Source organism: Dasypus novemcinctus, chromosome 7, assembly GCF_030445035.2.
Source record: "Dasypus novemcinctus isolate mDasNov1 chromosome 7, mDasNov1.1.hap2, whole genome shotgun sequence".
NCBI lineage: Eukaryota > Metazoa > Chordata > Mammalia > Cingulata > Dasypodidae > Dasypus > Dasypus novemcinctus.
The window spans coordinates 29052996-29080709 of record NC_080679.1 but is presented as its reverse complement, the minus strand read 5'-3'; the positions used below and the strand labels follow the sequence as shown (position 1 = coordinate 29080709).

Here is a 27714-nt window from a genome sequence, read left to right as displayed (position 1 = left end):
GATGACTAAGTTAATGTAATTTTACAATGAAAGCTTACCAAAAAGCCCCACAAAAAACTGGAAAGGTAAAACCAATATTTCATGCATAAAGGAAAACAGTCATAATCATGCACATAGTCAAAATCTAATCTAAATCATATTCTACTGTTAAAAATAAAACACTACACACAGTACAGTTAGGCCCCTTTAACCTTTCTGCCATGATCAATGTTTTTTTAGAAGAATAAGCTTAATCCATTTCAAATATGTTAATTGTATAAGTGTATTATCAATACTACTAAAGATTATTTTAACCCCAGGCTGAAGAGGCTTAAGTTGCCACACAGCAGAGAGAAATACAGCGGTACTTTCCAAACACATGCACACAGACAGGAAGACAAGAAGGTCCTAAAATCCCCCAAACGTGAGAGGTCTACAACTACTTGTATAGCTACAGGTCCACTGCACGAATTCTACTCCCAAGTGAAAAGGGTTCATGCAAATTGGTTCTCAGCATGTTTCTTACCATGCAGAGCAGAGAACCTTTATAATGTTGCATGCTTATCCCCAGACTGTGGTTAAAGAGGTGTTTCTTTACTTCACAATGGAAATGAATCCTAGAATGCTCGAAATTTCATTGTTCTCCCACCTCAAACCAACCTCCCTTTCCTCGACCCTAAATTTTGATGGATTTTCAGTCAGCTACAAACAGTATACCCAGAGGGTAGAGGGAAGAGAATAATGGTATGTTTTGGAAATACATTTCTTGCTACTGCTACTGGTACTCATTACACAACTGGGGTTTAACGTTAGATATTTTTTAAAACTTCACGCTTGCATAGTTAATTAACTTTTGCCATTTATACTTAGACCAGATATCCATATTTCTCTGGTTTATACATATTTGGGGTTTAAAGGAAAGCTCACTTAAGACTATTTGCATATGTCTTCATCCAATCAGGTTATTAGCATATGCATCCGATTCTGTACTCCCCAACCACCCTGTGTTCATCTTGGGCAAATTGCTGGGCTTTCTTCTGAAACATCCACATTTAACCAGAGGGACTGGTGGAAGCATGCAACACCATCCATGTCTCAAACACAGAAGTTTTCAAAATTCACCCGTTTGTTGTGTCAGTGTAGTAGGGGCACTCTCTCCGCCATTAATGAGAGTGATAACGCTGATGTCATAGTCAATGCCCGGCTCCAGCCCTGTAACTGTGTAGTATCCTACCGAGGAGTCCACAAAATCTTCAAAAATAGGGATACCTTCTCCTGCCGCAACTACAGTGATGCGGTACCCAATAATGGTGGAAGAGTTTAGCGGGGTCCACCTCAGGCCGATGCTTGAATCGGTTATATCAACAAAGCTTAGGTCAGTGAGTTGGGGCACCTCTATTGAGTTACAAAGCAAAGAGGGCAAAAGGAAAATAGAAGCAAAAAAGAGGAAAAAATAAAGCAGTGTATATCAGGTTACAAGTAGTAAAATTGATGGAATGTTAAAGCAATGATGGTAATATGCAATATGTTTCAAATGATCTAAAAACGCTTCTTAAGCACATGAATAGTTTGCTTGCCAAGAAGAATAAAACAAGTTACAATCATCTTTTTTGGGGGGGAGAAAGGAGGGGCGGTATTTTCTTGCATTTCAAAATTGTCCCGAAATGGTTATAATTTGAACCTCTCAGGTTCCTGCTTAGGATGTCAAAGCCATTCCTAGAACCTAGACATTATATTTGCAGTAAGTATCAGCAATGTTTAAACAATCCAAAACATTTTAGTAGGAAAATAAAGCTTGCGTGAAGAAAGTTAAAGAAAAACTGATGAGATTTTTTCACCCCATTGAAAAACTCATCACATCATTCTGGTCATAATGCTATGCATTATCAGTGTATGTTATGAAATGTGCCATTCAAAACACATACAGGCCAGGGACAGATAAGCCTGAGTCCAAGGCCATTGCCGATAATCAAGGTTATTTTATTAGCATTAGTAAAAGCATTCTACCAAATAGTGCAAAGATGCTACCAAATTGGTCCAATGCTTTCTTTCTATCATAATTCAATCTTGAACAAACAACAAGCATATGCCTAAACAGGCCTTTTCAACAATGTTGTCGTTTGATCCACAAGAACATCCTGCAGTGTAGCCTTTACTTTTTGTTTTGTTTTCAATGTTTAAAAAGATTAAGAATTGTACATTGTACAGCATTAAGAATTGTACATGTCAACCAAGTGGTATTACAGTGCTCACATATGGAAAAAAATACTCTTTTATAGACAGCTGTGGAAAACTGAGGGGGCACAAATGTACCAATGGGATGCATTTACCACATTACTTTTAGCCTGTCAGTATGGAGTACACACGACATTGTTTTAGTAATATTTCCACATGAGCGGACAGTACAGAGTTAAAGCCAAGGTCGCCGCTCCAATATCCTCATACAGCAAACAGCATCCCAGGAAAGCACAGACAGTAAAGCAGTGTTAATGGCAAGCACTGGTCTAAATAGTTGCTTTGACTTCCTATTTCAGAGAGTGTAGTTGGGAGGCTGGAATTAAATCCCAAGTATATTTGACACACTCAACTTCCGGGGATTAATATGCTAATCCCCACACTATTGGAAATGCCACTCTGTAGATAACAGTTTATTTTTCCATTACCTGGGATAATGGTATCAGAGATAGGGACACTTTCCTTGTCATCTTTGACAGTGTAAACACTGACATTGTACTCCAGGCCAGGACTCAGATTTTCAAAAGTGCAGGAATTCTGATCAGCATGGACCACTTCTTCCAAAGAATATCCTTGCTGGCCATTGGTAGGGGTTGTGGTGATTCTATAACCAGTGATATCTGGAGAAAACAGAAAGGAGGATTTTAATGCATGGAGTATTTGTGACCCAGAGCATATTAAACTAGATTCCAAAGATGGACCCACAACAAGGAAGGAGGAGAAGACCCAGCATTAATAAGATTAATTAATCTACTCTCTTTGCATTAATAAGCATTATTAATAATGCTTAATAAGCATTAATAAGATTAATTAATCTACTCTCTTTGATGCTTATAACCACCCTTTGAGGCAGATATGATTATTCCCAGTTTAAAGAAAAATTTGGAAAAGGGGAAGTGACTTTCAAAGTTTTTATGTCTCTACCTTGCTTTTTCTTAACCCATCACCAGGAGGACTGCTGAGGAATATTCTATTAATTGCATAGTATGGAATCACTTTCAACCTTAAGCCTTCCCCAAAAAGGTCTCTCTTAATTTAAAATATTTGAATGTATGGTATTTATAGGAAGAAAATAAGAAAGGGGAAAAAGTGAGAAACTGGTATTCTAGAGAAAGAATATTGATTACTGTAGACTGTAGGAATCATAAAACTTGACGGGTAAGAAGGTTGAGGTGGAGGAGAGATACACTCAAGTAAAAATAGTGATGAGCAGAGATGTCCAGAGACAGATTAAAAGTAAAATGAGAAATAAATATTTAGATCATTATATTTACTAGTGATCATCCAGATGGGCATGTTAGGCCAATACCACTAGATAGTAATGAACCAGATGCTAACAAGCATGAAACTTGCCAACTTAAAGTTCCAAATTTAGTCTAACTCAACTGGAAAATAAACTATGTTGGCTTAAACTATGTTTCCACAGATAATGAAACCTCAATCCAAATCATACTACATAGAGTGGGATTAAAAAGGATATTTTGGGAAGCGGCCTTGGCTCAACAGATAGAGCATCTGCCTACCACATGGAAGGTCCGCGGTTCAAACCCAGGGCCTCCTGACCCGTGTGGAGCTGGCCCATGTGCAGTGCTGATGCGCACAAGGAGTGCCCTGCCATGCAGGGGTGTCCCCCGCGTAGGGGAGCCCCACGCGCAAGGAGTGCACCCCGCAAGGAGAGCCGCCCAATGTGAAAGAAAGTTCAGCCTGCCCAGGAGTGGCGGCTGCAAACATGGGGAGCTGATGCAGCAGGATGACGCAACATGAAGAGACAGATTCCTGGTACACTGACAAGAATAGAAGTGGACACAGAAGAACACACAGCAGATGGACACAGAGAGCAGACAACTGCGGGGGGAGAGAAATAAATTAAGAAAAGGATATTTTGAGCTAGTTTTATGTGTGATGGCACACATTGCTTGGATTTAGAGATAATTGCCTCACCTGTGTGCCTAAGCAAAGGGAAGAGTATTTTAAGAAATCATAATAAATTAGAAATAGTGGAGTAATAACGAAATATATTCCCTTAAATTTAGAAGTATAATAGTTAAAGATTCAAACAAATTTAGTTGAAGTGTCTCTTTTTGTTTTAATGTAGAATTTTTCCAATAATGAGGGTCTTCATATCTCAATAGTGATTTTCCCAATATGCCCAAGATTTAAGAATACAATTGAATTTTAGATAAAATTTTTCACTTAAAGAGTCTTTCAGATGGGCTTGACAAAGGTATCTGAATAAGGAATATCTAAAATGTCCTGTTATTGCCATGGAATACCAGGCTACTTCAATATTGCTATTAACTATTTTTTACACACTTCAGGATTTTGCAAATAATTATCAATGTGTGTGACCATGGAGTGTCACACATATTGATAATTATTTAAAGCTTCATTTAGAGCTTTAAAATAGTTACACAACTCCATTTAACTAAATTTTTCAATATTGAGTATAAGTATAAAAACACAACTAATACCCAAATATGTGGTTTTGCATGAGAAAAGGAGTCTGAAAACTTAAGTTATCATCCCAGTTCTGTAACACTGAAAATATGTATCTCTGGGTAGATATATTTTCCAGAGTCTCAGTTTCCTCATCTGCAAAGGAAGCTCATTTCTACCCTTTATAACCCATACATCATCATCCCCCCACCCCAGGTGGCTCCGTTGTCTGTTTGCCCATTGTTTTGTGCTCATTATTTTGTTGTTTTCTTTAGAAGCCAATGGGAACCAAAACCTGGGACCTCCCATGTGAGAGGCAGGCACTCAACTGCTTGAGCCACATCTGCTCTGTAACCCATACTTTTTTTTTTAAAGATTCCATGGGGGGATGGCACCCTAGAGTATCTTTTTTTTTTTTTTTAAGATTTATTTATTTATTTTCTCCCTTCACCTTCTCTCATCCTGCTGTTTTTACTGTCTGTGTTATCTTCTCTTCTCATTTTCTTTCCTCTAGGATTCACTGGTATTCAATCCTAGAGACCTCTCACGGGGAGAGAGGTTCCCTGTCAATTGTGCCACCTCAGTTCCTGGTTTCTGCTGTGCTTCACCTTCACTCTCCCCTTGTCTCTCTTTTGGTGTGTCATCATCTTGCTGTGTGATCATGTGCACGGGCACTGGCTCACCACACGGGCACTCGCGTGGGCACTGGTTCACCATGCGGGCACTTGGCTCACTACATGGGCACTCATGCAGGCACTGGCTCGCTGCACAGGCACACTGTCTCTTCTTCTTTTTCATCAAGAGGCCCCAGGGATCAAACCCAGGTCCTCCCATATGGTAGGAGGAAGCTCTATCACTCAAGCCACATCTGCTTCCCACCCATACATTTCTGTGGTGCAACTCATGAAAACACATTTGTGAAACTTCATTGAATAATAAACTTAAGAATTTAAGGTAACAACCCACAAAGGGAAAAACGTGCAGTATGATCTCAGCCATTTGTTTGGCTATGATGAATGCCACTTTCCAAAATGTTTTTCTCAACCCTCATGATTCCCTGCAGCTCCATAAGGGCCTAATTTTTTCTACACTCTTGTGCACATTATTATTCTCTTTCCTCTGTTTTAAATTAACATACTTTAAAACATCCTGCACTTGGCTCTTTGATGTACACTCATCCTGCATTTTTTATGGACACCTGAGTACTTGTAATTTTGACCTTCTCTTTCTCTGAAAAGATGTGGTGTTTTCAATCTTCATCTTAGGAAGCTATTACATATAATTATCCCTTGATACATTGCAAGCTTACCTGGACTGGTGCTCCTCTCCCAAAAGACAGTGAGTACTCCTGTGTCAGGGTTTGTCTCCAAGTGTAAGTTGGTTGGTGGAGATAATGCTACGCAGAAAGCAATTTTTAAATTAAAAGTTAAAATTGACATGTGGAATGTTTTTCTTTACTTTTTACTTTTTCTTCCCTTTTTAAGTCAGTAAAAATTTAGACGCTATACTCTGGAAACATAATGGAAAACAATTCATCTGTTTAATGATTTTGTAACACTACTGAAATTCTCTCCATGTTGTTGATAATAGATCATACATGGTCTTGGCATGGAAAGAATACTTCTGATACCCTGGAACATTTGACATGGGTTGAGCCCACTACCCCAAATTCAGAAAAAGCTAATGATGTAAGTGGGGGTAGGAAGGGCTGGTGCCCGTATCAGAAGAAAGAGCAGTATTAATATTAGTTTTTAAAAAAATGGTAATGAAAACTAAAAGATAAGCAAAAGAAAGCGCTCTCCTTACGTGTCACCACTTTATTTACAATCGGTTTGCCTCTTTCTTTCCCATCTCTCAGGACCGAGATGGTGTAAACGTATTCCACGCCTGGAGTCAAGCCAGACACAACGATGCTTCCAGAGTCTGAAGTCACTTCTCGTGGTGCTTCCCCACCCTGGCTTGGTCGTACACCCAGCTAGAAGAAGGAAAGCAAAATGAACATAGAAGACAAGTGTTTCTGGAGCGGAGTTACTGCTGAGAGATTGTGATTATGTGTTACGGCGTAATGTGAACTCCCCAGGAAAGTACAATGCACTTTAATCAGGGACGAGTCAGAAGCTTACTTTAGCTCTTTTATACACTCAAGCTGGAAATTCCCTGTACTGGGGAGCCGCGAGGGGGTAGGTATCTTCCAAAATTGTGTTAAGGTGGCTTGTAACCCCAAGATTTCAGAGATATGTAATTGTATACAGTTTTGCTTGTTAAATATGCTCCCAGTAAACCAGAAAGTAGAGTGGCATTGGGCCACATAGCAGTTCATTTCTATTTTCTTTGTGCTAAAAGAGATCCTGCAACTCTCTCTTTTAATGAGTTATTTACATTCAATTTACTTTTTAGTTGCCATATAAAGGCACCAGACCCTGTACCACTTTGTGCTGTAAAAACACTCCTTTGGAAGAAGTGTGTTCCTGGTTTTAATTACAGAATGAGATGTTACAAAAAAAAAAAAAGAATTAAAAATGGAAGTGCCCATCCTTTTAAATTGTTTAAAAAACCTAGGCAACATTGTGTTATCAAACGGTGTTTAATGCTAGATAAATCCTTTGTATATTATAAGGCTTGTGAAAGTCCGAATGACACACAATTAAGAGAAATTTCTAAGTATACTGGCAATCTTCAGCAAGGGTTTCTCTGTATTTAAGTAGCATAATCATCAATATGACCCTTTGAATACCTCACAAAGAAAGTGAACTTCGGTGTATTTTTTGGAAAACAATCATGGACATTTAGTCTTGATTTCCTGTCATAATAAATATTTCCCTCTTCCACATTCTGAATACCAAAGAAAGGAATTATTATTAACATATTCATTTGTATTTTTCACTTCTCTAATATCGTTACTTTAAAGAACATGAATCTAGATATCCACATGGAAGACCTTAAACTTAACTTCTATTAAGAGATTTGCCCATGGGAATTTGAACAAGTTGAGATGAAACAGATGGATGAAAATGCGATTTTTAAATGAGTCTGAGTTTAATTGGTCTCCCTAATTTTCCATACCCATTTAGAACAACTCATTAGAGGGGCATTGTCTCCTATCTTTTCAAGTGAAGCTCCCTGAAGGAAAGGATAGAAAAAACAAGATAACTACAACTATCAGTTCCATACTAATGCTTCATCCTTTGCAAAGCACTTTCACAGCTCCTGACTCAGACCATCCTTCCAGAAATACAGTGAGATCTGCAGGGCAGAAGGATTTTTATGCCCTGAGGTTGAGGAGAACTAGGGTTAGAGAAGTATAAACAGAAGCAAGTAATGAACCCAGGTCTCCAGACTACTGACCATCATGTTTCTATCACATCCTGAGACACATCACAATAGATTTATTGCAATTTACCTTAAAACCAATCCTTGGAGCAGGCGTCCATGTAATCACAATGGTAGTCTCAGTCACCTCTGTATTGTAAGGTGGGATGGAGCTCAGAGGCTGCTCTGTGAAATGGAATCAACACATAGCTTCAAATCTTGGAATGACAGACAATTGGATAGAACACATATAATAAATATTTCCATTGAGAAACTCAGTTTAAGCAACCAGTGGATGCAGAATGTTACATATGTCCCTTCATTGGGTGAGAATTTGGAGTAGATCAGTGCTTTCCATTCTTTCATGTGCTTAACAAATTGTCTGGGGACCTGGTTAAAATGCAAGATCTGATACCAGAGGTTCAAGGTTGGGCCAGGGGGGATGCGTTCCTAACAAATTCTACTAATGCCAATGCATTAACTGGTTCATGGATCAGACTTGAGTAAAAAGGGGCTAGATCACCTATAAGGTTCCTTTCAACTCTTGGATTCTATCATTTGTGTGTCTTTTAACCATGGTTGGGATGTGAGTTTGGTGATAATAAATTTCCCTGCATCTTCTGTAGAAAATCTCATATAAAAAGTACAAGTACAATGGGGGTAACGGGGTAACAGGGGAGAAATAAAAAATAACTCTTTAAAAAAAACACAATTCTCAAGATTTTTCTCCTAAATATGTTGTTACTCAGACAAATAATGTTACTACAGAAATTCAGTGTTCCACTACTGGGCTTTAGAATTAAACGAAAGTTTATTTTGCATTTCCTACCATCCTGACGCTGCTATTGTTTCTCTCAGTGAAAATATTACTTTAAGAAAATCAAAGAAAAGAAAGGAAGGAAGAAAAAGAGCATGTACACACAAAGTTAAGATACATATCTCTAACGGCCTTGCAAATCCTGTTATGAATTTAGAATTTGTAAGCTCTAATTAGCAGGAAAACTACATCTTTGTAAGAAAGGGAATAAATATTGTGGTAACTGGCTGCTACAGGAAAGGTGAGGTCTCAGAAGCCAAGATATTTGAGTTGGGTGAGTCAAGCTCAAATGTTTCAGGTATGTTAATAACCGTGGCCGTATGTTTGGTGTCTTCACAACTTCTTTCTCTTTATGTTCCAGTCAAAATCTGTTCTCATTAGGGGAAAAAACCTACTAAGTTAATTTACACTAAATTATGAATGGCTGGTGAGGCACAAAAACTATCATCCAGAGTTCTACAAGTGGGGACTAGAAAGTCTTAAGACTCCAGTCTCTACTCAGCTCCAGTCAATTTTTTTTTTTTTCCATGTTCTTTCAGATTCAGCATGGCAATTCTTCCTCTTTTTTGGGGGATTTTAATTTATATGTGTATATATATATATATAAACCAAAAAAATTTTTTTTAAATACTGTGTGGGAAAAAATTAAAATATATGTGTGGGCCACTTTGTAATGACTGGTCTAATTAAAGTTCTGCTGGCTTAGCAAGCTATTTCATAAATAAGTTATTGTTTAGCTGGCATTTGGGGTGGAAACTTGAATGGGTGACCCATAATGGCTTCCCAGTGTCTCTGAAATAATACACAGCTTGTCCGCTGCTGATTTGCCAAAATGCGATGGCTGGCCCTATAAGACAATGTTAATTGCCTACAAGTAAATAAGAGAACCATCAGCTTCTTTCACTGAACATCTGTAAAAGCTACAACTTTTTCACAAATTAAATTCTCCTCAATTGTCTTGGGCTTTACGACTGAGTGTTCCCTATTGCCTGAGCCAGCTAGCTAGAAACCTTCCCAACTTGAAGATGATGCTCCCTGCCTGGGAAGTCCATTACAGGAAAATCTCCAAACCACAAGCCCACAAACCGATGTCAAACAAAGGATGTGACTGTAAGAATGAGGTATGGGTTCTGGCAGATCTTGTAAGGTAAAGAACAGCTTGGCTGTTAAAGAAATAAAATCTGCCCTATTTATAAAGATATAAGCTGAATTTTCCCTAGACACAGCTTCTTTCCACCCTGCCCCCCCACTGCCCACACACACACACACACATTTCCTCTTAAGCGTTATAAAACCCAGAATAGTTATTCCCAGAATCCAGCTTGTTAAGAGAGAAAAAACTATAGACTCCTAAATTTCAAAAACATGCAAACCCTGCTGCTGTTTACAGCCTTCGGGAGTACTTAAAGTTCAAAGGAAATTGTAGCGTGCACTAAATATGTCAGTTTATTTAAATCTCAGCTTGGTTGAGCTGTTTTCCTTATCATTCTTCCCTCAGTCAATCATCTATTCAATCCAGATATTTTGAAAATTACTATGTGCAAAACACTATTTTAACCTTAATCTAATAAAACTAGTTTTGACCGTCAGTACCTTAATTCAAATATAATTATATTCTATATAAATGTATTATGCAGAACGTAAAATAACATGTCGAATATATCAAATTCTCCTGAAGTACTTGAAATATCCTATACTGAACCTCCTCACACACATTTATGTGTTGTGAACATCATTAAAATTGCTTTTTCTTTTTCAGGCACTCTTTCCAACAAATGAAATTATAGAAAGTATGATTTATGTTGAGTAAAAATGACAATTATGTAATTCTACATTTCTGAAAAGACCCCATCTACTGAGAAGCAACATTAACTGAAATCTTCATTCTAATGCAATATGGACATCTATAATTAGCAGATATTTGTAAGAAATACAAAGACACTGCTTTTACGTTAATAGAATTTAGAGCATATTAGCCCCATAAGCATAAAATAGCATAATTTTAAGGCTAACAAATATAAAGCAGATTTTATTTGCCTGTGGTGAAGGGTTACTTAGGAAAAACCTCCACTGGCCACACTTTCTGCACCAAATTTAAACGGAAGTAAATTTTCAGTAAATTGTGATTTCTTACAGGGAAAAGTTTAGGGACATTTCTTTGAGAAATAAATTCCATAGTTATTTATAAACTAAGCCTGTATTCATTTTTAAAATGCTTTTTGCCATCTATATTTTAAGTTAAAGAGTAAGATTTGTTGAAAGCATTTGGAAAATTGCAAACTAGTTCAGTTTGCAATATATTCTGAGGAAAGTGCTTATGTTAGGTGCTCTGTATTTCAAAATGTCAAGTACAAAATAACAAATAATGCTTAGCTAGAAATAAGGGGTCTCATAATTCTTTGTAATGTAAATGCGAATGTATTTAATAGAAACAGTTTGTGAATACAGGCCTTTATTGTGATGTAGATTTGTAGGAGATGTAAGACCACTTCCTCTAAAATATTGAGCAAAAGGACAGATATAACTAAAAATTATTGTCAATATTTTTCCCTCTGTGGAATTTCAGGAGTAATTTAAGAAGATAAATAAAAGCTATTCTGTTCTGCAGAAGTACTTTAATCTGCTGCTGTCAACACTCATAAAGAAATCATTTCCTTAGCTTCTTGCTCTGTTGGTTTGTGTTCAATTGGTAGGTGTTTTTTAATCCTGTATTTAATGGCTATCATTCGATGCCCAAAGTATTAGGATATAGGGAGAGGCACTGATTTTTTCTTGCCTTAACTTGTATTTAGGAAACTCATTTAATAGAATAGAACTCAATTTCCATATAACTGGGTGTTTTAAACCCCGGCTACTCAAATTGATGGCTCCCGAGAAAATAAGGAGCCGGGCAATATATAGAGAGTAATGCACTGCTTCCTTCATCAAGAAAGTCTTGCTTCAAAAACATTAGCAGCTGAAACAAACAGCATGCTTCATGATTTACATCCTGGCACAAGCTCTCTGTCTTGTTGCAGGCCAGTAACAAACAGTTTGTGGACCATCAGCTTTAAATCATGTACTAAGTTTTTTTAAGTTAACTTTTTAAAACCTGTACGAAGAATAAAGAATCTAAATATAATTAAGAACCTCTAACATCACTAAGAAAAGACATGTAAATTTTGGCTCACGGGTAGTAAAGACTCCAGTGGCTTTAGGACTCTGCTGGTTGCCTTTTACAGCCATGAGGGTTACAGTGTACTCAGAGCCAGGTTGCAGGTTCCTCAGCAGGTAGTGGGTGGCAGAGGGCCCCACATTGTACTGCTTGGGTTGGCCTCCTCGAGTCAGGCCCACAGTCAGCCGGTACCCTACTATCCGGGCCCGAGGCGGGGTCCAAGTCACCACGACCGTCGAGTCGGTTTCATTGGTAAACTGGAGGTTAGTGGGAGCATCCAGTTCTAGAAAAAAAGACAAAGGATATAGAAAAACAGACCAGTAATGATCCTCTTGAAAACCTAAAGCTTGACTACAATTTTTTAAGTATTCTCTCCTCAAGGCTGAAACTAAGTGAAGCTCAAAACTAGGGAAAAAATTGCACCATCCTGAGATCACATGCTACAAAGAACTTTGCCAAAACTCTGTAATGTTCATGAGAAACTGGTGACCCTTTCGCTATGATTCTCCGGAAAGTCTAATTTTCCAGCATGGCTTTCCCACCCTCCTCAGATATTATACTTATATTAAAATCAAGGCACAAACAAACAAACAAACTTCTGAACCCCATAATTTACTCTGCTCTGAGCTGAATTGGTTCAGGAAAGAGGCATAAACTGACTAAAATGAGGGTCAAAGAAATGTGCTGTCTCCATACATAACAAAAGCAGTACTTTATGTGTCTACTGAATGAATGAAGCAGAGGCTTTGGAGTAAAAAAGATGTAGGTTTTGCTGGATCCAAAACCTATACCATCTTCTCATTCTACAACCTTGGGCAATTTGTAGAATTTTCTAGAAGCATAGTTTCTTCACGTAGCCAATAGGAATAATGAGATCTCAGAAGGTCAAAAGGGGGATTAAATAAGATAATTCTTGTAAAGCCCTGAGCAGAGGACTTGCTGCCTAATAAGCATGAAATGTTTTAGCAATTACTATTCATAAATAACTCTAATGAAAAAGTGTCAAAGAGCCTGCATTTTAAGTTTGATCTAGAAATATTTAATTCACAAACAAGTAGTCAAATTATTAATCTATGTCTTCATAAGCAAAGAAAATTAAGTACTCTTAAATTCTCCTCTCTTATGCTATCCAACTGGTAACATATTTTTTAGAAATGAGTTACCACTTAGCTTGCTTGGAGCTCGTCTGGGTTTTGTTTAAAAAGTTAACTGTGCTTTCTGTCCACTATACATTCCCTTGTCAGCTAAGTGTATTCTTATTTCTGAGATGTAAATCTAGGAGTAAATGGCATGCTCCACATTTGTCACTGGTTGGAAGCGAGAGTGGAGTAAAGGCAGGAACAGAACGTACTGGTTGTCTGTTCCGCCGTCAGGGGTTTGCTCTCCCTCCCATGGTTCAAGGCATAGACATTGAAGTAATAGGTGGCCCCAGGGGACAGCCCGGTGATCTCCGCAAAGGTGTTCCGGCTGACGGGCAGCCTCTGTCCATGCTCTCCAGGCAGGTTGACGGGGATGACGTCCACGCGGTAGCCGGTCACTGCACTCTCGGGTGGTGTCCACATGATGGTCACCTTCACATCTGTCACTTCCACAAACTGCAGGTCTTTGGGAGGGGGTACTGTATCTAACAGACAAGAGTCAATCAGTCATTCACACATCCTGCCGAAGAACAGTTTTGTTTTTAAGTTTATTTATTTTTTTTAGGAGGCACCCTGGGATTGAGCTTGGGACCCATTCGTACATGGGAAGCCAGTGCTCAAACCACTGAGCTACATCTGCTCTCCTCAGATCAGTTTTTAAAAAGCCAGTTTCCTGGATATGTCAAGCAGTTCCTAGAGCCTCTTATTCCACAGGAATGCTAAGTTTTGTCTCTTAATGAGAAAATATTCTTTTTGGCATATATCTTCATGGTTCCGTTACACTGTTTACGATGCAGCATTTGAAACTTTTATCTAAAGTATGTAGGTAAGTAGATGGATTTCTAGCATATACAGTGTCATGGGCGGGGATTAAAAACATATATACACACACACAAACTTTATGATGGCCACAGAAAGAAAGTGATGGTTTTCTTTTTACTGAAACATTTTATAATACGTAAGAACAACAGATGAATGGATTTTTAAGCCTCTGGGGAAGAATATGAGATTTTATGTTAGTTTTTAATCAGGAAGGCTGATAGCCAGTTTTGATAAATTACTTTGGAGTGGGAAACGGACTTTGGCCCAGTGGTTAGGGCGTCCGTCTACCACATGGGAGGTCCGCGGTTCAAACCCCGGGCCTCCTTGACCCGCGTGGAGCTGGCCATGCGCAGTGCTGATGCGCGCAAGGAGTGCCGCACCATGCAGGGATGTCCCCCGCGCGTAGGGGAGTCCCACGCGCAAGGAGTGCGCCCGTGAGGAGAGCCGCCCAGCGTGAAAAGAAAGTGCAGCCTGCCCAGGAATGGCGCCGCCCACACTTCCCGTGCCGCTGACGACAACAGAAGCGGACAAAGAAACAAGACGCAGCAAAAAGACACAGAAAATAGACAACCGGGGGAGGGGAGGGGAATTAAATAAATAAAAATAAATCTTTAAAAAAAAAAAAAAAAAAAAAAAAAAAATTACTTTGGAGTATGGACATTTCAGACAGATTTCATAAATTTAGGGATGAGCTAATCTGTAAGGTTACTTGCATATGAGAACTGTTAAACAACCCTCTCTCAGAGATAACTCCCCAAGAGACGAGTAATGAACTGATTCCTCCAGTGGAGGTGAAAGATGTTACCTTGCTAAGACCTAAGAAATCAGAGATGCCAGGAAAGGTCTTTTTTTAAGTTACCTGAACGTGGGACACCAGTGGTTTCTTGTTGGATGAAAACAGGGGTACTTTCCTGATTCTCTTCCACAGCATAGATAGTGATGTTATATTGAACACCAGGTTGCAAGTCACTGAGGGTGACGGAATTGGCAGTTTCAGGAAGATTGAGTTCCGTGCTACTGCCTTCAATTGATGGTGAATAGACAATTTTGTATCCTGCAGATTCATGAGAAAAAGGGAGATACACTATTTCACAAAACAGAGGTTTAAAAAAAAAATCGTAAGTCCACCCCCTCTTGCCTAATAGCCTTTAGCATTTTACATAATTAGTTAAGAACTGATGATTGCTTTGACTCTCTCAGTGTTACCACTTCTTTATACATTTTGTCTCAGCACCAAGACAAATATAATCTTTAAAGACCAGAGATCCTTAAACACATGTTGATCAGAGAAGCTATAACGTGAAAATATTCATGTTAAACTGATTTTTCCTCTTTGAGCTTTGGACAATGGAAACATAAAATTGTGGGGAGAGGAGGGCATGCTTCTCCCCTGCTGTGTCTTGTAGGAACGTCAATGATGATTGAGTTGAGCCAGTTAACGAGATAAGACAACTCAGCTACTTCTGTAAGAATAAGTCTTAGAGCAAGAATTTCAGGAAAAATATCCCTCTACAACTATAGGAATGCTATAACCAATAAGGTGGCTTTAGAGATTTTGTGTGTGTGAGTGTGTATGTAGGGAGTAAAATGAATCAGCAGGGAAATGACCCACAAGGAAGGAAGGCTGTAAGACTTTAAAACGATCACATTCTTAATTAGTACTGTGCAAACACACACTTGTCTCTACCACACCGTAACAATTATTTGGGAAATTTGCAGCAATATGCTGGTCCAATAATCAGACTGCTTCCTCGCTACCTCTGCCACCAAGATCCACATGGCAGCCAAAAAAGAGGAGGCTACACTGACCTGTGATGGGCGCCTGTGGCCTGCCCCAGCGAACAACAATCGACGTATCATCAACTTGGTCCACGGTGGGGTCAGGGGGAGCGTCAGGTGCTAACAAAAGAAAGGAAGAAATGAAGAATATACGTGCAAAAGGCCTCTGTTTTACAGAAGAGATTCTTTTGACACCAGAGTCCACAAGTACCTGTTGTCTGTGAAGTAGACAGGATCAAACTCTGCTCTCCTTCTTCAGATATCTGGTAGACATTTACAATGTATTTTCGGCCCGGAAGCAGGTCAGGGATGTTCACAGAAGTGGCTGTGCTTGGAAGATCTTTGAAATAAAAAGGAAATGTTAGTAATCAGAGCACATCAAATCAATGCTTCAAATCACTTCACAGTCTATAAGAAGGCTATTTTTTAAAAACCATATATTCATGGGGGGAAAATAAGACTAGAAGGAAATGTATGAATGGCTAATCAGTAATTAGCATTACACTATGGGAGGATTTATTTACTTGTTCCTTTTTTTCTCATTTTCCAAATTTGGAAAAAAGTATATATAGTTTCCTAATCCCTCTCCAATTTTTAAAAAATAGCCCTCTGCAATTAGACATCAAGAAAGGGGTTATTCCCTCTTGACACAGATGTGGAATGGACACAACCTAGCCAAGGTCCACAGGAAAGAGGAATACAGTAAGGATCAGAGTGGACTTAATGATATTCTATTCATGAACTATTGTGGTTAATAATCGAGAAAATGTGGCATTGATGTGGAAAAAGTGGCCATGGTGGCTGCTGGGTATGGGGAAGGGGAGGAAGAGAAGAGATGTGGAGGCATTCTCGGGACCTGGAGTTGTCCTGGGTAGTGCCCCAGGGACAATTGCCGGATGTTGTATGTCCTCCCATGGCCCACTGGATGGAACGTGGGAAAGTGTGGGCTATGGTGTGGAACATGGGACATGGGGTGCAGCGATGCCCGGAGATGTACTCACCAGACGCAATGGATGTGACATGATGATGGGGGAGAGTGTTATTGGGGGGGGGAGTGGTGGGGTGGGGGCGGTGGGGGCGAATGGGGACCTCATATTTTTTTAATGCAATATCTTTTAAAAAAATAAATAAATTGAGTAGAATTTGAAAAAAAAAAAAGTACAGTCAGACATTATATGGAATATTATGTGATAATTAAAAATAATGGGAAAATATAATAATGAGATGGATGTACATTTACCTACCTGAAGATATCTCTAAACCTTACAAGTTAATAAAATGTGTGGAAGAACATTAAAAAAAAAAAAAAAAGAAAGGGGTTATTGGTAGGGAGGGATAATGGCAAGTGGCGTGAGAGGGATGATCTTTGTTTTGACCCAGCTGCTGGTCATGTGGGCGTGTTCACCTTATAAAAATTCATCGAGGGGTAGATTTGTGATTTTTCCATTTTTCAGTGTGTATGTTATATTTCAATCAAGTTTCTAAAAGGCCTCTAACCATGAGAACTAAAAAACATGAATGTGTACTCCCAAAGCTAAGATTTTTCAGCTGCAGCCTCATACTGATAATTAATTCCATAAAGAAAACAGTGCCTATTGTAGGGGCCTGTGCCCAGGCAAATATACAATGCAGCACAATCAGAGACCAGGAAAATGTGACAGTGGCTCAGAACAACCCAGCTGAGTTCTGGGAAGGGTCAGTCCCTTCCCTTCCACAAACCCAACGTTGGTACATTCACACTGTGAGCTGTCAATTGTTCCAAATCACACAGACTACCTTCCTGGATGTCCCCTGCCAGGGAGTGTTTACCAGCACCCACTTAAGACCTGTCACGAGCTACTTGTTGAACTTACCCAGGTACTGTGGTTCATCTCCCTCCTCACTCAGCTCATACTCCACACGGAATCCTGACACGGTGTCTGAGGCCGACACCCACGAGACCACAAAGCTGCTGGCTGTGATTTCTGTCACAGATTCAGAAGTAGCCACAACGGGAGAAAGTGGCGCTGTCTCTCCTGTCACAGTGTTGCCTAGAGAGTCACAGAAAGGGGTGAGTGAGCTTTCAGTCCTCTAGAAAATTCACTACCTTAAGTCTGCAGAACGACATTTAAAAAAAAGAAAAGATGTGGATGCCATGCACAGAAGAATAAGAAGGACAGCACTCCCTGAGGAGAGCTCAACTCTGAGAAATCCAGGAGACACATGCAGATGGCTGGGCACGTACTGGTCCCACGTGTGCTCATGCTGGTGGTGGTGAAGTCGAAGCGCGTCACCTCTTTGTGGCCATAGTGCTGGATGCTGATGAGCTGCCCCTCGTAGATCATGCCTGGCGTCAGGCCTTTGATGGTATATGAGTTTAAGTGGCCTGGAATGGTAGCTTCCTTCCAACGGCCTGGAGTATTTTTCTAAAAAAAAAACCAAATAAAAAAAAATCACACAAGTCGAAGAAAAATGAGGGAACTATGCAGCCCCATTCTAGAGGAAAATCCTGGGAAATTGGACTCAGTTCAGGGACCTGGAGGAGAGTTTGTTAATATTAATAATTATTATAGCTAACATATATCAAGAGCTTACTATGCTGTGTTTTACTTGCATTCTCCATTTACTCCTCACCCTGTCCCTATTTCAAGGTAAGGATATTATTGCCCCCATTCTACATGCAAAGAAACAGACATGCTTGAGGTTACAGAGACAGCAGGTGCTGGGCACACTTCTATTTGCCAGACTAATTATTTAATAGCAGTAACCTTAATAAGATGGTGTACCCAAGTTGCAATTCTCCCAATTTTTTCACTTCTAAAATAAAAAGAGAAATAGTCCTCCTCTCTGAAGTGGGAAAAGGCCATATATTCTCTCTTAAATTGGGGGTCTACGATTCGAATCCCTTGCCTTGCAGAAAAATTCAAAGGCATACTGTTGTTTCATGAATCAGTTCTGGGACCATCACATACAAAGCTCAATTGGTCTGGTTTTATGACTCATTCTTGGACATGAACTACCCCATTAAAAGTGGCTAACCAACTTTGGGCAAGACCGCGAAAGAATGCAATTTCGTTTATTTAATCTTTTGCTTCCAGTTTACATTTTCATATCCTGTTCAACTTCAATAATATGTCATGAATCACAAAATTCACTGCAATAAAATGTGTGGAAAAGAAACATCCTCACTTCAAGCAAGAGGAGCTCCTTTTAAGCGTAACTATTTTAAACCAATAAGCCAAAATGCAATTTCAATGCTATAAGATTTTTAAAAAATATCCGAGCAACAAGTTTCTCAAATAATTCAAATTAAATAGTTCCTCAAGTGTCCATTTATATATAATTTTGGAATAAATGAGAGTGATCCTAGTACTCATTTAAATTTTAACTCAAATATACAGTGGAAAAAAAATTGAAATAAGTCATTACACTTAGCTCAGTTTCAGTGATAAACCTTTGATTAAATGTGAACTTTTTTGGTTATCTATCAGCAGAAAATATTAAAAAATAAACTTTCAGGTGGCACACATTAAGAAAAATCTGGGATTTTTTTTAATTGTTATAAACCTCAAAGAAATTCATCACTGCCACTCTTTGAAGACCTTCCAAGTCAATGTATACTTATACCTACCTGACAATAGATAACATTCCCTATTATAATGATCTAATAGTTAAATTTAAAGAAAACCAAATTGGTGATGGAATGAAAAGATGAGAAACCAGAAGTTGTTGGAGACAAAGTTCATTGATTCCATTGAAGAACATCACTAGATACTAAGTTCTACAAAGACCTGCTCAATATACTATGCACATTACAAGAGAGGGTGAAAAAATTTAAAAAAGCATGATTCCGGCAGCTTGAATTTTTCTAAAGAGGTTAAATGCAACTGTAAGAGTTGGCTAAAGGTGTTTTTATTATTATTTTCCATTTTTAATTAATGGAATTCAACAACTGTGATTTTATAAATGGACATTTTTCTCCTATGTTTAAAATAGTGTTTCTCAAATTATGAGTCGTGAACTTTGGGGTCTTAACAGAACAGGTTTGAGAGGGTAAGAGAAATGAAAATTTAATAGATCAATGTCCTCCCTAGTATGATTTCTTCAATTTCTAGACACTTGGTATAAGAAAATCACAAGGCTCATTATTTAAATAAATCATAATCACCCCTCGTGTCTACTTCCTCTGAAATGAATGAGGTCAAGAAACTCTGTATTCAAAGTTTCTGGGTGGGGTACTCACAGGTTTCCATCTGAGAATATACTTGGAAATGTGAGATGGTTCTGGCGCATTCCATTGGATGGGGTGAGAGTTGGGCTGGCTAGGGCTCTCAGTAATGATTACTTGGACAGGACCACTTGTGGCTGAAAAACAGATGTACGATTTGGTTATCAAGGGTATTTACTCACTTGAGCTTAAAATTTAGTGTATATGGATGGCCACCATTAGAGACAGTTTTGCTCACCATTAAATGTTTATTAAAATTAAATGTTTATTAAAAATTATCTGAAATAAGTTAATTCTTTCTCACACTGACATCTAAAATCAACCCCCCAAATTCCCCTTTTAGCTGTATAAATTATTGGCTTTCACAAGAAAAATGCAAATAGAACTTGTGTACATTATAAGCAAACTAAAATAAACAAAATAAAAATGTTTTAACAAAAATTCTTCTTAGCTTCTTTTCTTCTCCATTGTTAAAGTAAGAATTATGAGAAGATTGTGAAACACCATTAGACTACCCTAATATGAATAATATAATTAAGACTAAAGCTTCATTTATTTATTATACTAAGCTCATTTGGAAACAATTTCCAATTTGTGGAGACTTTTGTCAAGAACTGAATTTACTGTCTAAGAAGGAAACAATATTCCAAAGACACTTGGCATGATGTAAATCAAACACATTTCCAAATGTGGTAGAATCTTAGACTAACAGACAAAGGTAATAAGTAAAGGCATGGTTTTATTTCTTATCAGTCTAAGCATTCTATCAATTTGGGGAAAAAATTCTAGTTTCATTTTTATTCAAGAAGTATATTCTAAATCATACCATCAGTTAAATAATGAAGAGATTACACTTACTTTTCTCAAAAACAATTAAGAGATTAAACATATTAAGTGAAATGATATTATGAGGTACATACTAAATTCAGAATTTCTAGATCTTGATGTGTGTGGCTGTTATCAAACAAAATTTAAAGTATGATTTTGGTTCTTTTGTTAAAAAAAAAAAAATAGTGGAGTGGAATCAATTCCATAATAGTGTAGAATCCATTAAGGATAACAATGAAATAGTTGGAAAATTTATGCTTGAGGAACAGAAAACTCTTTTTTCTAAAGACTGTCTTTTTGAATTCAGTGAATCTTCAACTTACTAGAAATAAAAACAAATTTCCTTGTAATTAATAAGCTTTTCAAGAATTTCTAACTGCCACTCTGTCAGACAGAGAAATTACTGCCTGTTTAATAAAGCACTTCATCAGATCATTAACAGATTTAAGTTTTCTGAAAGCTCCTAGAATCAAAAAAAAAATTGATTTTCAAACTGAACTATTATCTTAGATTTATTCTCTTTGAAAACAGTTTTCTCTAGCAGAACAAATATATAACTTGCATATCTGTGTGGACTCAAAATTCTAGAATAATATACTAACTTCAACACTGGGAATAATTCAAAGTTGGTTAAAGACTAACAGAAATATTCTTTGAATCTGAAGTTCATTTAACACACATATTTTCCAGCCACATGAATGCCAGATCTCATGAATAAAATTCTGTTTTCCATTCCAAAGTGATACATACTTCACAGAACACGGCAGGATGTTTGTTTTAATCAATTGGCAGAAGTCAATTTCATGGCCCTCTTTGAATCGCTTCTTTTGATCATGAAATCCTCACATACATAAATAAGTTTTTAAAGATAAATACTGAGATTACATTTTAGAAATGTTACCATTTAAAGTACTTTCATATAAATGTGTAAACATAGGAATTTTGTTTCCTTAAGTTATTTATGATAATTGGAATAATTTGTCTAAATATTAATCATTTCAAGAAATCCCACTATAATTTTCTCAGATAAACAGATATCTAATATGCATTTTATTTAGTTTGTCAATCAAGATTTTGAAGGGGAAAACCTTATGATGGCTAAACATCTATTAAGATTAAATTTGAAAGAGACAACACGAATGACATTTTCTCTTCACCGTTAAACATGTTCCTATGTCTACAAGGAGCAGAATAATAAAGAGAAAGGAAAAGAAAAAGGCTACAGTCATTGGTTTTTACCCCAGTCAACAGTGATGGAGCAAAATTATAGAAGTTTCTGTTCCTTATTAAGAATTAAGCACTGGTTTGAAGTTCTGTGTTTTAAAAATTAGGCTTATGCCATAGCCCACCTTGCCTACCTTTAAGGGAACTTTGCCAAATAGCAATAGAGGTTTCATGCATTTAGTATATTTTCATGCAGAAAGTAAAGAGAATTTTCAATGATTTGTAAGGTCAGTTAACTCCTTATTAAGGCTATACTCTATCTTACACGACATATAATTTGAAGACAAGAAAGCTGAGAATTCTGGCATCATTTACATTTAGATTTAAATTTTTTAGTCCTTTTGAAACTGCTTAGTTGGTATAACTTTTTAGATTAAACCAACCGATATATGCTAGCAATTACTACTGAGAAATCTTTACTATTCAGTATACTATTCAGTATAATCAGGCTAACAATAAAATTAACTAAAGATATGATACAATGTCTATACTCTTAAACTCAGTTTAAATTAGGGCAGAATGAATAACTTCCAATAACAGTGACCCTGAAAAAGTTAAACATTTATAAGTTTTCGACTCTGTCCCTCTGTCCTTTTCTTCTCTATTTAACTTACTGAGAACTGTGCTCTCCTAGTTGCTTATTGACAAACCAAATCCCTCTTATCTTCTGTTAGTTTGAACAACTCTACCAAGTTCTCTGTAAGAAGAATAAACGGGGGAAGGCTCAGAGACAATCTGTTGGTAATCTGTTCTTCCTTTATTCTTCCCATATTATCAAAGTCTCACTCTCTAGGACTGAACCATTGAACAAACCAGACATACAGATAAGTACCAAATTGCAGATCTGAAGGCAAACACCAACCCCCTTCTTCCCTAAATCTCCTCAGTGCCCACTGGAGTCTTGCTGCTATCCTTTTTATAGAGAATAGGAACGAAATCAACACTTTAGTCTCCAGCACTGGAGGTCTCCTCCATATCCAGATTTCATCTTGCCATGTTCACCCAAATGCTTCCAGCAAGGAGCTCTATGGACAGGCTTAGTTTAAGAGAGAGATAGAAAAGGAGATCATTTTCAGCAGATTGCCATGCCAAAAACAATCCTAAATTGAAATTAAAGAGCATTTCTTTAGAAGTTTCTAGTCTTTGGTTGTATCATAAAGAAAGGAGAGAGGGTGAGTGAGAGAAACAGACAGACAATATACTTTCTGAACTTGCAGAGCATTTCTGCAATCAGAATCTAGACAAATATCACTAAATAAAAAATTCTTTTAAGTCACACCTATACCAAATCCACAAATAACTGCAATGTAAGAGCCAAGCCAAATTATGCTATGAGCTTGCTAAATCAAAGTTACTTTCAGCAACCCACACAGTGCCTTCATGCTTCATAGAGAGGGCACATCTGGGTAACTGGTATTTAGAATCACAGCTTGCTAGATTGTTGGTGCTAGAAAGAACTTTAAAGATAGTCAGCTACAATCTCCCCATTTTACAGATGAGGAAATGGGACACTGAGCCTGACACATCTCCTTAGCAGTATATATAGAGATGCATCTCATGCCTTAACTAACACTGCCTTTGGCCAGGTTGTTTGAGATCTTATTCTCTCTGACAGTGGATCTCCTAACACATTATGGAGAAACTTAGTTAAATTAATCCTAATTTCTGCCATGGGCAAATTCTGATGCCCTGAAAAGCTATTTTATGTTGTTATTTCTGAATGTAGGCCATGACTGAATTTTAAAGTTGGTACTAACCTCAAGGAGGCTTTATATCTCCATAGTTGCTCAAATAACTGATGCCTAAAATTTAGACTTTCATATATAAAATATTTTATTATAATTAATCACTGAGTGAAAATTAATTCAAATGTTTTTTCTTAATATGATTTAATAATACCTACAGCTGGGCATTATGCCCTTGTGACCTGAAAAAACACAACAGTACACATTGGAGAGTGTTTGAATTGTGTGGGCCGAGAATTGACTAAGTTACTCAACACTTGACCCAGGATACTTTGTTCTAGGCTCTAATTCATCAAACGATTGAAAATTATGCCACTCAAAGAGCGTCTACATGAAATGTTGAATGAACACATACATTAGATTGTATTTTATGTAGTTTCTCTGCAACCTCTCTCTTTTTTAAGAACCACAATATAAAACCCAATCCTTGATTCCTTGGTTTCTGTCAATGTAATAAAGATGTGGATGGGAGGGAAGCAGACTTGGCCCAGTGGATATGGTGTCTGTCTACCACATGGGAGCTCTGAGGTTCAAACTTTGGGCCTCCCTGACCCGTGTGGAGCTGGCCCATGTGCAGTGCTGATGCGCGCAAGGAGTGCCGTGCCATGCAGGGGTGTCCCCTGTGTAGGGGAGTCCCACATGCAAGGAGTGCACCCTGTAAGGAGAGCCACCCAACGCAAAAGAAGTTCAGCCTGCCCAGGAATGGCGCCGCACACACGGAGAGCTGATGCAGCAAGATGGCGCAACAACAAAGAGACACAGATTCCCATGCTGCTAATAACAACAGAAGCAGACAAAAAGAAGAACATGTAGCAAATGGACACAGAGAACAGACAACTGGGGTGGGGGAGGGGGGAAAGGGGAGAGAAATTTTTAAAAAAAGATGTGGATGGGAGATAAAATTAGAATGGTTTAACCTAATGGAATGTTCTACAGTGTTAGGAAAAAAAATGATATATACAGACACATTTTCACCACTATCCACATCTTTGACTTGACTGTGGAAAAAGGAAAGTCATTCTAGTTAAAAATCTGATTATTAGACAGTGATATAAAAAAAAAAAAGATGGGAAAGGGAGGAGACCCCAAATTAGGTACCAGAGTATTGATAAACCCTGATGCTGCTCAGTTTTTACAAGGTGTTCTATAGTTCTCAATTTGCAGTAATAAAGCTATTTACCTGGATAGGTCTGCAAAGGTTGGCAATGCCACTCCCCAATGCCACGGCCATAGCAGTAGCACTGGTACCTGACACCATGCACATACTTCTCCCATGAGTCTCCAATTTGATAAAATGTTCGGGTCTCTGAATCCTGGCATTGGTCTAAAATATATACAAGTAAAAGAAAAGCAGTCTTAACAACCTAAAGCTACAAATTTTATTTCAGTGTGCTAGAGCATCATTCTTATTTTGAATAAAAACTTAAAATTATCCTTACAAATATTTGCAGTTAAAAGAATATTCTGTTTACATCCTTTACCTTACAGGACAATTAATGGTAAAAAAAGTATTCATTTGGAGGAATATTTAGTTTCCTAAAAGAATAATGTTTCAGATTTAGATTTCAGTATATACTGACATTCTGAATATTAATTTGAGAGAAAAATAAATCAGATATTATATTCTAACCCATATTAATGCAACTGGCTTACCATTTGAATATCAATGGGAAAAATTATAATAATTTCATTTCATAGATTTCCACAAATTCTGGGGGAATTAATTCTACATGTAAGGGAATAAACTAGATTTTGCCTATGAGTACTTGCTAAGCAGCTTCTAAGAAAATCTCTCAGGTTTCTCTCTCAAGTTTGGCAATCTCAGGTCAAACAAACAGATCTTATCAACTGGATAGGACTTGTTTTCTTAGTGAACAAACTGCCTCTTTCAGTAAAAGAATATTAATGGATTACCTTAAACTTTGGAGTGCTGGTAGCACAGACCTTTTAAGGCTCAACCTTCGCTATTTGCTCAAATCTATTATAAAGGGCAATCAAGAAAATTAGAGGACTTTGGCATAATCCTTTGCCCCTGTAATTGCACATTGAGTTCCCTTCCACAACATGGAACATTTTGGTGATTCAGAACCAAAGAATTAATTCCATTCAATTAAAATAAGCCAGTATTTCTTATTAAATTCAGCAAAAAAAAAAAAAAAAAAAATAGATGGGTAACAACATCAAGTTTGTATATTGATCCATGACGAATGAGATGTTTATAAGCTCTCTGTAAGCCCCTTGCCCAAGTCTGGAGCCAACTTCATTTGCATAATATCAAAAAGCTCTCCTTATTTGAAACTTGCTAAGTATTCTCAGTATTCAAACCCCCTGGAGAGATGGGGCTGCTCACCAACGGGATCGCACTTCCACCTGCCCCGGCCCTGACCAAAGCAGGTGCAGTTCAGCATGTGTCCTTCCTCATGACGCTTGTGGAATGTGTCATTCACATTGTAAGTGATGTCATCGACAATGCACTGGTCTGTTTAGGAAAGAGTGGAATGGATGGAGAACTTTTAAATTTTTCACTGATGAAATAAAAGAAGTTATTCTTTTCAAAGCATACAGTTCCTTCCATTTAATTACCAACATAACCTACTAAAATAACTTTTCTACTAGAAGAGAATGAATTTCTTTTTAAAAAGCTTAGCTAGTAACACAATTTTTGTAAAAAAATTTCTCTTATAAATTTGTGAATGCCAGAGATTATTGTATATCCTGTACATACACCTGAGAATGTGGAAAAATACACTTTCTTGAGAAAAGTCCATTCTTAAATATGTATATCTTACTCTCTGAAAAGGTCTCATTTAGTGGATAATTTCCTTTAGATCTCTACTTGTTAGGGTAAAGAGGAAGAAGATTAAATACACTTATGCAGCACCCAGCATTATTATTCCCGGATTGTTTTACCACTGGACACCACCGAAGGAAAACAAGTTCAGGCTAATGTCTACACACCAGCTACATGGACTATTTATTAGCTCAGAGTTCTACCTAAATGTTACTTTTCAAATCAAAGAAATGGAAAACTAAAATACTATTTCCAAATCAACACCTCCATTTATTATATACCTGGCTCCAAAGAAGAAAAACTGAATTGAACACAGGGAATTCATCTCTCTACATATTTGATTCCTTAAGTTTAGATGTGCAAGGATCTGATTTAAGAATAGCAAAGTCTTTTCCTTTATGGAAATTATCCAACTTTTTAACATGAATACAGTGAGATAACCTAGAATTAAAAGGGATGAATGTTTGTGTTCTCGCCTTTGAAGTCATATTTTTGGTTCATTCTAAGTCCTTACATCCTGGGAAGGTTTCAGAATCTTAGAATCACTGTGCCAACTTTTTAAACTGACTGCCTGCAATGTTAAACCCATCCAGTACAGCGGAATGATGGAGTGGCCTTGCATATTCTTCGCAGGCTTTTGGCGAAGTTCAATTTTTCACCTACTATTCTGCCTCCCTATACTCTTTGACCTCTCAGATGTTTTCATTAATAAGCAAACACACCTCGGAGCTGCGAGTAGGCAACACATGTCCATTCCCCACGACCATTCCCAACACACGTGCATCTCATCATGTGGCCCATATCATGCTGTTTATCCCACTGGTCTCCAATGCGATACATGACCCCTTCACTGGTTGTGCAGACTTCCTCGTGGGCTGTTTGGAAATGGACCAGAAATAAATAATCACAAAGTCTAAAAAGGTATGCAATGTTATAAAGTCCAGTTTGTTCATTCTTAAGAACTCTCAGTTGGAAAGAAGTCTTGCTTGACTCAAAGAAATCCAAGTGCTGCTGTCTGGAGGTGTTGAGTTGTGAGTCCCAGCAAAGAAAATACATTTCAAAGGTGAGGTATATTAGAGGGAATGATTTCAGAAAGGGCTACAGGATATTAACCTCTACTAATACCTACACATTCAAACAATGTGCACAAAAGTACACATTGTTCTAGCAACCTGGGGTTGACTAGTGGCCCATAATTTTTCTAAGTCCCAGTTTATTCTGGCTCAAAAGGAAAGTACGTGTGTGGGGA

General features: G+C 37.8%; 1 protein-coding gene across 9 annotated transcripts in view; it reads right to left on the bottom strand.

Moving 5' to 3' along the window:
- The window catches only part of FN1 (fibronectin 1), a 68053-nt gene that overhangs the window by 27357 nt on the left and 12982 nt on the right, over positions 1 to 27714 (bottom strand). For 5 of the 9 annotated variants that reach the window (XM_058300166.2, XM_058300170.2, XM_058300168.2 and 2 more), the window contains 16 exons: positions 27188 to 27340; positions 26025 to 26153; positions 24855 to 24998; positions 19893 to 20014; positions 17895 to 18075; positions 17524 to 17700; positions 15882 to 16010; positions 15701 to 15790; positions 14751 to 14945; positions 13282 to 13554; positions 11947 to 12213; positions 8051 to 8145; positions 6457 to 6625; positions 5960 to 6046; positions 2643 to 2834; positions 1102 to 1374 (listed from right to left, as the gene is read on the bottom strand). In XM_058300166.2, the coding sequence (XP_058156149.1) occupies positions 1102 to 1374; positions 2643 to 2834; positions 5960 to 6046; positions 6457 to 6625; positions 8051 to 8145; positions 11947 to 12213; positions 13282 to 13554; positions 14751 to 14945; positions 15701 to 15790; positions 15882 to 16010; positions 17524 to 17700; positions 17895 to 18075; positions 19893 to 20014; positions 24855 to 24998; positions 26025 to 26153; positions 27188 to 27340 (2676 nt within the window). The remainder of the gene's footprint in view (positions 1 to 1101; positions 1375 to 2642; positions 2835 to 5959; positions 6047 to 6456; positions 6626 to 8050; positions 8146 to 11946; positions 12214 to 13281; positions 13555 to 14750; positions 14946 to 15700; positions 15791 to 15881; positions 16011 to 17523; positions 17701 to 17894; positions 18076 to 19892; positions 20015 to 24854; positions 24999 to 26024; positions 26154 to 27187; positions 27341 to 27714) is intronic. The other 4 variants (XM_058300172.2, XM_058300169.2, XM_058300174.2 and 1 more) reach the window with 1 other exon arrangement.